At 35.4% G+C, this 11,948-nt stretch overlaps 1 protein-coding gene across 1 annotated transcript in view; it reads right to left on the reverse strand.

Annotated features, from left to right (window-relative positions):
* Window positions 1-11,948, reverse strand: part of EMCN (endomucin) — a 96,900-nt gene that overhangs the window by 23,351 nt on the left and 61,601 nt on the right. The window contains exon 5 of the mRNA XM_023517045.1: window positions 8,965-9,003. Within this exon, the coding sequence (XP_023372813.1) occupies window positions 8,965-9,003 (39 nt within the window). The remainder of the gene's footprint in view (window positions 1-8,964; window positions 9,004-11,948) is intronic.

Raw genomic sequence — 11,948 nt, forward strand, 5'->3', positions numbered from 1 at the left:
GATCACGTCTATGGTTCATCCTATAAGGGTACATGTGAATCTCTAAATATAGAATATAAATGTCTTAACACAATAATTAAGAAAAAGACATGAAGGCTATGTCAACCAGTTGGATCAAAGTATTTCAAATTGTATACAGAAACAGTACACTGTACCCCATGATAGTACTAATGTACACTGCAATGATTTAATTAAAAAAAAGATTTTAAGTCTTGTCAATCCATGATTTCTTCCTACTGGTGTGTCTTTGCACTCACAGTGGCACTCCCTGCTTACTTCACAGGCCAAATATCAAAGGAACAGTTGTCTGCCTTCACATAATGAAAATTAATTCCTGCCCTATTCAGACCTTGCCATTCTGACCTAGCTCTATTCTTACAGCAGTGCAAAAAATATTTTATCTCAAATTTCCTTTGGGCCCATGATGTGACTAATCTGAGATATAAACATCTTCTAACCCAATAATAACTGTGAATGGAGATTTATTTACTTTAGATAACTGTAGAAATACATGTTGAATAAAGAGAAAGTATTTTTATTTTGTGATTTTAAGTTATTAATTTTCAGAAAATTGTATATAATATACAAAGAACAAATGAGATGCTGTGCTAGTTAATTCCATATGTGCTATGTTCATTGATTCTTAAGCATATATTTTTTAATCCCATATTTTAAAGATGAGAGATACTGTGTGGCTCAGAGATAAAGTAACATGTCTGACAGTAAAAGAAGACTAAAATATAGGCCAAGTATGACTCAAAACTCTTGCTGTTTCCTTTCCCTTATGCCATGTAACCAACAGATCTTAAGTAAGTTTACTTGCATATGGCATCATTATTAACTAGATCAATGAAATTTATTCTGAGCATTTTGAAATCTTCAGAATGTTCTCACCTCTCCACCAATATGAATATGGATATGAAAATATTAAAAAGGATTTTATTTTCAAACTTTCATGGAACTCTACATGCCAGACACTTTTCTAAGTATCTAATAAGTGTTGACTTACTCAACTATTGTATTATTAATATTTGCATTTTACAATGTGGACACTGAAGCCCAGAGAGAGTAAGTAATTTTCCCAGAACCACATGGCAAGTAGGTGGCAGAGCCAGGATTTGAATGCAGGCTGTACAGTCTGTGCCATCAATCCCAACTTATGCTGCCTAAGCTGTGGCATTTCAGTATGAATGAGTTATAAGGACGTGACTTTTATTTTTGTTACATAAAATATAATCTATTTTCAATTTAGGCCCCTATCATGATGACATGGCACTCTACCAAGGGCAACACAGACTCTGTCTCAAAAAAAAAAAGTTCATTATAACAAACTGAACACTTCATTCCTTCAACAGGTCAAACCAGACCATGCAGATAGACTCAAGGAGACAGACAGAATTACTCCTAACACAGGAAATAAAATTACTTTGTAGAGTTCACTATAGGACCAATACCTCCTTAGCAATACCCTTGAAATGTGCTAGTTCCTATACTGAGTATAGGGTAGCACAGTAGTTAAGACCTTCAGTTTCTATGACCTTTCAGTGTAGATCAGTGCAGGCACTTATGTGAAATTTAGCAGATCTCTGTAAGTAGACGAGAAATCATTTAGTCATACCCCAAATCTGTAAAATTTCCTAAGTGGAGGGTTATGGCCAACCCTACCACATACATAGTGATATATTTCTCATTTCATAAGTCAGATCTTTTATTCTCCTGTATATCACAAAATTTTAAGTTAAAAATGAAACTCTAAATATTATTTTCCTGTACATTTCTAGCTATAGTGGATTCTAAATGGACATCAGTGTCAAGATGCTGTTATTCAGTTAGACAACTCAGACCAATAACCCCTGGTATGAGATCATCCTGGTTCATTTTATATGAATTCCTAGAGATCAGCAGCCACTACCCAGATGTAGAATGCTGAAAAGAATGGTTATGCTCAGAAAGGATAGAGCATTCTATTTTCCAAAGTCCAGTGGTCAAGTTTTTGGGGACTTTTAAGGACTCTTCTGGCTTTTGCTTTTCTATCAGATTTGATCTCCACAATGCAACTTAGGCTCTGAAAATAGTTAAGGAAACTGAAGAAGATAAGTACAATAAGATCTTTCATAAATTGTACTAGTCACTATAGGAAGGTTGTTGTGATAATTAGTTTTATGTGTTAACTTGACTGGGCTACAGAGTACCCAGATATTTTTTCAAATATTATTCTGAGTGTTTCTGTTAAGCTGTTTTTGGGTGAGATTAACATTTCAATAGGTAGACTGAAAAAAGTAGAGTGTCTTCCCTAATTTGTTGCCTTTTATCCAACCTGTTGAAGACCAGGATAGAACAAAGATGTAACTTCTGCCTGACTGCCCTTGAACTGGAAGATTGGTGTCCCTGCTTTAGGATTCAAACTGAAACATTAAATCTTCTTGGGCCTTGAGCCTGACAACTTCTGGGCTGGAACTTATCCTATCAGCTGACCTGGTTCTCAGGTCTTTGGACTCAGGCTGGAACTAAACCATCAGCTCACCTAAGTCTCTAGCTTACACACACACACCCTATTGGTTCTGTTTATCTGGAAAATAGTTGTTTTCCCCTAGAAAATTAATGTCAAATTGTTTATTTATTTATTTTTTACCAATACATTGAGGCACTTTGGTCCATTTTTGCTCAGGGCTGATGTCCCTAATTAAAGAAATCAAAAGGTTCATTTTCAAGGACACATTATTAGATCTGCCTGCCTGTCAGAAAATGATAAGGCCAAAGAAAAGTGAAATCTATTATTGCTTAAATTTGTTGTAATGGCCATGCAATGTCTGCATATATCTTTTGGGAATAAATAGTCCTTTATCACTTTTTAGTGAATCTTTTCATTTTCTCTTTAGTTCTAAACTCAGAGAAAGACAAATGGGTAGGCAGAATAATTTGGCACTAGAAGGTCACTTCTTTCCTGAACCCTTTCTGCATCATTCTTAAACTGCTTTTTCTTACCCAATGAATACCACAACCACAGCAAAAAGAAAGAAATAAAAATCTCTCTTTCCTCTGATCTTATATACGGTCATCTTACATATCTTATACTTTACACCTATATGAGTACTAGAGTTATTATAGTTATTTGTAATATTGACTAGTGTTCCTTACCTACTCCTTAATGGCAGGTCCTATGCATCACTCATAACTCTTAGTTAGCATTACATGCAACAAAATGAATATTTCTTGAATGTCTTGGTTAATGATGCTTGATTGAATATACCATTCTGCATATTTAGCAGGGGATCATACCAAATTTGAGGCCTTACCAGGCATGCTACAGTTTCTACATGCTTTAAAAAGTGCACATAAATTTTTCATGTTAACCATAATTAAACACAGCTCTCTGCTGCATACTACTTTGCTGTATGAAATAAAATAAATGGACATGTGTTCAGACTTCAATCATTTTCACATTACTGTCACTGTATTTTTTATTGCTTTACATTAAATTAAATGTGTTTATATTTATAAATAAATTTCATTATGTATATTTAAGGCATACAACATTGTGCTATGGCACATATATGTGTATACACAAGTTCTGACTATTTAGCTTGTGAATTCATCCTAGGAAAAATGCAGCATACCTCATTGCTAAATATCACTACTTTTAAGGTAATCCCCTTTGAAATAATCCTCTTGGCCATCTGGTGACCACAGTGATATTCAGCAATGAGATATATAGCATTTTTTTCTAGGATGAGTTCATGAACAAATTGTCAGATCCCATAGGTAGTAGAAACATTGTTATTGTGAAGCAATTAACATATTAATCACCTCACATGGTTATCCATTTTTATTGTTTTTGTGGCAACAGCAGTAAAACTCCACTCATTTAGCCTGGATCCCAGATACAGTATAATTCTTGGTCCCTGGTAACCAGTGTTTTGTTCTCCATCTCTGATCTTTGTCTTTTATGAAAATTTTTGACTTGAAGTATACTTCATCAGATATAAGTATAGCCATCCTTGCTGTCTTTTAATTGTCATTTGCATGGACTATATACCCATACCTTCATTTTCAACCTATATATGTCCTTAAAGCTTCAGTGGGTCTCTCGTAAGTAGCATATAGTTCATATAGTTGGATATCATTCTCTTTTTGTTCCCATTTAACCACCATATGCATTTTAATTGGAGAACTTAGCCCATTGATATTCAGGGTTATTACTGATAGGTAAGGACTTACGACTGCCATTTATTATGTGTTTTCTGATTGTATCATAACTCTTTTGTTTTTCTTTCTGTCTGTCTATCTTTATAATTTGGTAATTTTTGGTAGTGTTAAACTTTGATTTATTTCTCTATCATTTATATATCTTGCTGTAATTTCTTATTTTGTAGTTACCATGAGACTTCCATGAAACATCTTAGTTACCATCAACTATTTCAAGCTGATAACAACTTAATTTCTATCACATAACAAAACTTTGAAATTTTACCTATCCTCTCCCAATTTGTGTTTTTGATTTCATAATTTATATCTTTTTATAATGTGTATTCTTCAATAACTTACTGTAGATTTAGTTATTTTCAACTATTTTGATTTTTAACCCTCACACTAGAGATATGTACGATTTACACACCACCATTATAGTATTGTAGTAATCTTAATTTGACTAGGTATTTATCTCTACTAGTGAGCTTTGTACTTTCATATGTATTCATGCTAGCAATTATTATCCTTTCATTTCCACTTGAAGAACACCATAAAGCATTTCTTTTTTTTCTTTGAGACAGAGCCTCAAGCTATCCCCCTGGGTAGAGTGCCATGGCATCACGCTCACAGCAACCTCCAACTCCTGGGCTCAAGCGAGTTTCCTGCCTCAGCCTCCCAAGTAGCTGGGACCACAGGCGCCCGCCACAACGCCCGGCCATTTTTTGGTTGCAGCCATCATTGCTGTTTGGCGGGCCCGGGCTGGGGATTCGAACCCGCCACCTTAGGTGTATGTGGCTGGTGCCTTAGCCGCTTGAGCCACAGGCGCCCAGCCCCTTAAGCATTTCTTGTGTGGCAGGTCTAGTGGTGATAAATTCTTTCAGCTTTTGCTTATCTATGAGATACTTTATTAATTTCTACATTTTTGGAGGATAGCTTGGTTGGGCATAGTGTTCTTTGCTGACATTTTTTTTCCTATTAGCACTTTAAATACATCATCCAATTCTCTCCTGGCCTACAAGTTCAAGGATCCACTAATAGTCTAATGAAAAGTCCCTTATATGTAACTTGACACTTTTCCTTTGTGACTTTTAAAATTCTCTCTTTGTCTTTTGATAGTAATTCTGATTAGTTCTGATTATAATGTGCCTTATAGAGGACCCTTTTGAGTTGTATCTTTTTAGGAAATTTTGAGGTTCATGAATGTGAATGTCCATATGTCCTCCAAGACTAGGCAAGCAATTATTTCATTAAATAAGCTTTCTCTGTCTCTTCCTTTTGTAAATGCTAAAGTAAAAATATTTGCTCACTTAATAGTGCCTCATAAGTCCATAGGCTGTCTTCAGTATTTCTCATTCAAAAGACTTATCTTCATGTTCACAGATTCTTTTTTCTGCTTGATCTAGTCTGCTATTAGAGCTCTATGATGTATATTTTATTTCACTATTTGAATTCTTCATGTCTAAGATTTCTGTCTGGTTCTTTTTATGAAATCCATCTTTTTATTAAATTTCAAATCATTGCTTTTCTTTTTTATAATTTCATTAAATTGTCTATTTGTATTCTCTTATATTTCACTGAGTTCCTTGAGGTCATTATTTTGATTCTTTTTCAGGCAGTGTGACACAGCTCAAGCAAGGTGCTGAATCTTTGGGCTTTACAGTGCTATATGCACTCACCCTCAGAAAGCACATCTACGGGGGTCAGTGCAGCCTGTGAGGGAATCCCTGGTGATAGACACTGCATCAGCTGTGGCAGTGGGGGTGGGGGTACAACTGCTATTATGTGTCAGAGGCTCACAACCCCTGGGCCTGGCTGCTGTCTTATCTACAGTTGGAGAATTGGCTGCTCCAAAGTGCCCAAGGCTGATAGTCCCCAGGGGTCAGAGCTGCTGCCTCATCTGTGGGTGGAACTGTATGTCAAGTCCCACCTAAAACAAATAAATACCAATTATTTTAATAATTTGCCCCACCTTGACTCTATGAATAAGTATTTCACAAACTTGGCATTTTGACATCTTTGATATATATGACTAAAAGTCTTCAATCTGAATAAAGAAATTATTAGGGTCATCAAAAGAAGTATAAAAATATCCTGTTAACAAATGTGTTAATTCATGTTTTGGGGAATGGTGAACCCAGCTGGCTTTAGTCTTTAGCCATAAAAACTACCCATCTGAAGTTTGAATGTACAGAAATGAGACTGACTTTTCTTGTAGCCTATAGGACCAGTCTCATTTCTTTCCAGTCCACTATTCCAATAAATTTTCCGTAATCTGTTTTACAAAAAGTAGTTTATATTTATAAACTCAAAAAAATTAAAATAGCCTCAATGAGCTTTTTATTACATTTAAAGCAATTATAGTTACAGTTCACATTTTATAAGTACAATTCCTTTAAACAAAATGAAAAGTATTTTAGTTCCTTCTTAAAAGGAGCTGACATTTTTGCAGCTTCCCAGTTCATCCCTTTTCACTTATCCTCCATAGTCAATCCACAAAGCTGAGGGGGAGGACACCTCTCAGGAACTGCATCAGCCCTTTTTGTCTGGATGCACTGTTTTTAGGTTTCGTTTTGTTTGTTTTTCCTAGTGAATGCCCACCTCTAGATTTTTAAAATAGAAATAATCAAAAGTACGATGATGAGGTTTAATGAAGGAAATCAATATTAAAATAACCTTTTTATTAATAAGATATGTAGAAGAAGATAAGTAAAAGTTCAAGACATAATTTATTTCAACACCTTTAAACACAGGAGGCAGAAGGTAGACTGAGTTGATTATTTGGGACATTTACTGTGAAAAGGATATTAAAGTCACTCATAATTTTTATTTTTTCCCATTTTTTTTAAAGTTACATGATCCTCTAGGTTTGTTTCACATTTTACACATATCAAAGGTGACTAGAATTGACAACCTATGAGATTTGTGATATGTGTATGTAACAGGTAAGATAGAGGAAGATAAAAATCCCTCATATAATTATGATTTCAAGACTGCAGGAAGACAACATTGTCATTTTCCCTGACCGATGATCTTCAATTCCTGTTGCTCCATCATCTAAAATTCATTCACTTTAAAACTAAGTGATGATAAGTCATGAACACTTCTTGGAATCATAACATTTTAGATTGTTAACTATATTTTATAACATCATCTTTGTGGATGCCAGGACCAGGCTCATTTAGAAATTACAGAGAAGACACTCTGTACTTCTGGGAGAGGGCACCCTGACAACAGAAACAGACCAAGAACACTGGGTTCTGGGCATGGGATGATTCCACAGCTTTTGTACATTCACTAGACTTGGCTCTATTCACCTCAGTCACAGCATTCAGGCATGTCCTGTACGTTCTCCCAATCTGCATGGGTTTTATTTTTTATTTTTTTTAAACTTTATTCAAATTAATATGAGGGTACAATATTTAGGTTACATTGTTCTCACTTCCTGGGTAAAGTTCCATTTGTAGGAGAGCCCCTCACTTAGGGGGCGTGTTTTACATATTCACAATGTGCACATTAGGTGAGATCCTGCCTCATGTCCTCCCTCCTTCTGCCATACATCCTCCCCTTTCCCCCTCCCACTTTCCTCTACTCCCCAACTGGAGTATAATAGTGTTTTAGGGACTCAACTACAAAGCTCTTAGAAGTGATCAAGGAGTAGAGCAGTGTCTCAGGTTAAAAAATCAATACCCACAAATCAGTAGCTTTGTATATGACAAAAATTGTCAGACTGAGAAAAAATCAAAGACTCTATTCCTTTTACAGTAGCACCAAAGAAGATGAAATACCTTGGAATACATGTAATAAAAGACGTGAAAGATCTCTATAAAGAGAATATGAAACTTTGAGAAAGGAAATAGATGTCAATGAATGGAAGCACATACCATGCTCATGGCTGGAAAGAGTCAACATTGTTAAAATGTCTATGCTATCCAAAGAAATCTATAGATTTAATACAATCTCCATCAAAGCACCAATGTCATACTTTAAAGATCCTGAAAAAAATAGTACTTCGATTCATATGGTACCAGAAAAAACTGAATAGCAAACACAGTTCTTAGAAGTAAAAACAAATCTTTAGACATCACATTGTCAGACTTCAGGTTATATAACAAGGTTATACTAATCCAAACAGCATGATACTGGCACAAAAATAGAGACACAGATCTATGGAATAGGATCCAGAATCTAGAGATGAACCCAGCCACATATTGTCATTTAATCTTTGATTAGCCTAACAAAAGCATGCAATGGGAAAAAGAATCTTTATTTAACAAGTGGTGCTGGGAGAACTGGCTATCCACATGCAGAAGACTGAAACTGGACCTGCACCTCTCACCATTGACAAAAATTGATTCTCATTGGATAAAACATTTAAATTTAAGACACAAAACAGAAATTCTAGAAGAGAGTGTGGGGGAAAACACATGAAGATATTGGCCTAGGGAAAAACTTTATGAGGAAGACTCCCCACCCCTACCCCCAGCAATTGCAGCAACACCAAATATAAATAAGTGGGACTTGATCAAGCTAAAAAGCTTTTGCCTAACTAAGAGTACCACAAACAAGAGCAAACAGGCAGCCCTCAGAATGGGAGATTTTTGCTTATTATGAATCTGACAAAGGCCTGTATGGGTTTTTAAAACCCAAGTGCTCCTAAACATTTTAGTCACTATGTAATATTGTCCCTTGTAATATTTCGTCCTGGCCTCAAACTGATCTACTTTGTTTCATTCTTGAAATTTTAGCCATGAACATAGAGAAATAAAATTAACTTACCTGGTATTTCTGTTGTTTTGGTTAAACTTTGATTGTCAGCTTTAGGGGAAAGAAAAGAAAAAGATTATGAAAACTAAATGTTGAATATCATATCTACTCTCGTAATTATTTCAGGTGGTAAATGAATATGGATCTTACCTTATTTCTGACTCATTTTTTGTCAAATCATAAAATCAGGAAGCTTCATGATTAGAAAACCTTTAGAGTGGGGGGTCAGCCAACTTTTTATGGTTTTGTGGCCCATAGGTCTCTATTGCAACTACTCTACTTGGCCCTTTAGTATGAATGCAGCCATACAAAATACCTAAAGAAGGAGTATGGCTGTGTCCCAATAAAGCTTTATTTTGAAAATCAGGGGGCTAAATTTGTCTTCTTGGCCATTTGCCAAGTTCTGTTTTAGAACACCTGGTTGAGCCTCACCCTCTTGAACACCCAAGGGAACACAGGGAACAAACCCTTCATTAGGTGCTTCACGAATGAGGCTGTTATGTGTTGTAATCCTACTAAGAAAAGTTGCATCTCATGAACTGGGGAAGACACAGGCAGGTTCCAACAGATACTTTTGAAACCTAGAGAACTCCTTCCTGGTAAATATAGTCCAGGAGAACGTTCTGCAAGGAAAGTCACCGGAGAGAATTACAATCACAGACACTTATCTTTAAGGATATGAACCATGAACAGGATTTGTCACATGAAATATATAGAAAATAGCTTTGGAACAAATAGAAGCCCAATAATGATATGTTTTAAAAAATCTACTTATTTCCTTTGTTTATTCCCTTAACTGTCTATATCAGCATCTTCCCACCTGCTCTTCTACTGTCCACAGATCCCCCATATTTCTCCTCTCAGTTCCTGCAGTAGCTGCCTAGAAAAATCTTTTTAAATGTAAACTGGACTCCATTCATCTCCAACCATCAAGCTTTGCTGTGGTAGATTGAAAGCAGAGGCTCTTCCTGCCCAGGGTTCTCTTCTTGCCCTTCTCTGTGACTCAGCCCTTCTCTCTCAGGCCTCCTCCTTTCACCATCTGTTCAGATGCTGCTGCTCAGAGATGTCCCCCCTTTCCCCAACACTAGTCCCTCACCCTGCTTCATTTGCTCAACCGCCCTTCTATGACTGCAGAGACATTTACTTGTGTCTTCAACAGTTTATATTCTGCTAGAATGTAACTCTGTGAGGGCAGACTTCTTTTCCTGCTAGGAGCTGTGATTCCAGTGGCTAGCAACAGGATTTAGGAGAGTAGATTGCAGTGGAAATGTATGGAATGTTTGGATGAAAATATAACAATAATAAATGAGACTAATTATATCTACGTGAGTTCAATTTTTACAGAAAAATGAATACCTTAAAAAATTGCTAGTTGAGTAAGGGTAACTACCATTTTTAAAGCAATTCTTACTATCAGTTTCATATATTATTGGCTGATGTCTATAAAGAAGATATTATCATTCTAATTTTGTAAATCTGCAAATATTAGTTAGATGGATTAAAATTATTTTCTTAATCATAAACTAGGTATAGGATTAAGGTCTGTTGGTTCTATATTCTATCTTCTTTCACTATAATGGATGGCTTTTCCTTCTACTCAATGGTCCAAATGGAAAGCTTATATAAATAACTCCTACTTTTGACTAGTTAAAATATTTCTACATAAGGTGTAATGCTGCATTTGAAAGATACAGTTAAATATGTATTAGCTTCTAGAGGATTAGAGTCCAAGGGAAATCATACCGTTTGTTTCTCTTATGGGTTGTAAGCTTTCTGGTTGATAGACTTGATTGAGAATGAAAAATTTTAAACTTGTATCAGATAAAATCTTATTACTATCTGTTAGTTGAATTCTTTTTCAGGCTTCAAATGTGTAATAATTCACATATAATATGTTCAGAGGAACACAATGTGTAAAAGAAATATAAATATACATTAAGACACACAAAAACTTTAAAATATAACATAGAGCAATATGAAGTCCTTATACTAAGTGTCCTAAAAGGTCTAGAACTTTATGTATTTATAAGTGAATAAATTCTTATTCCGAGGACAAAATCCTGCAAATCTTAACCTCTTGATCAAAACGTGTGTGTGTATGCATTTCCCCCACATCAGAAAGATATTTTGGAGATGAGAGATGATAAAGTGTTTTCATATGAATATAACTTTCAAATTTGGACTCAGTTCTGTGTACATAAACGCTTAATAGAGATACAGGCTATGGAATATGGCTAAAGTTGTGAGAATTAACAATAAGTAAAGACTTTTGCAATTATTCTTGGTTTTTATTTACAGTTTTCCAGAAACACATGTGTTTTGAGAAAAGGCCAAGCTCTGATCTACAGAGGAAATGAGGAGAGTCAAATAACAAATGAGTATGGTGTGCTTCTGTTAACCATTCTCAAAGATGGGTGTTTAGTGAAGATCAAAACCTTAGAGTTGGTTGGCAACTTACTATCTGTTTGTGGAGGTTGATCCTTGAGTTGAAACTGAAGTCTTAGGAGATGCAAATGAACTTTGAAGCGCTGACCACAGAAATACAAAGCTAAACTTTACTCAAGCATTTAATTTTTAAATCAGAAAGCTTAGCAATACAACAAACAAGTTTGCTAAATATTCTTATTTTACATAGAATATTGTGTTTTTCTAACTCATAAGCTATAGTTACCCATAATGATAACATCACTAATAGGCACAAGAAAAAGAATATATGCAGCTATTTCCTTATAATAATTTTCCACTGAGTTCCTATAGAATAATTTGTGATCAATTCAAGTTTGCCTTACTATTCCTCCATATGGCATTGGACATGAGATTATTTTTGGTTTGGCAAACCCATGACTTGTGACTGAGACTTTATTATCCTGAGGATTCCTCAGGTATCTGCCTATGTGCAATGATATAAACTAATTGAATAGCATATAAGAAAAGTTATGATAAAGTCTCCAGGCTCTGCACCTGTGGCTCAAGTGGCTAAGGCGCCAGCCATGTAC

This window comes from Otolemur garnettii, unplaced genomic scaffold, assembly GCF_000181295.1.
Source record: "Otolemur garnettii isolate 467f Iridium unplaced genomic scaffold, OtoGar3 scaffold00103, whole genome shotgun sequence".
Taxonomy (NCBI): Eukaryota; Metazoa; Chordata; class Mammalia; order Primates; family Galagidae; genus Otolemur; species Otolemur garnettii.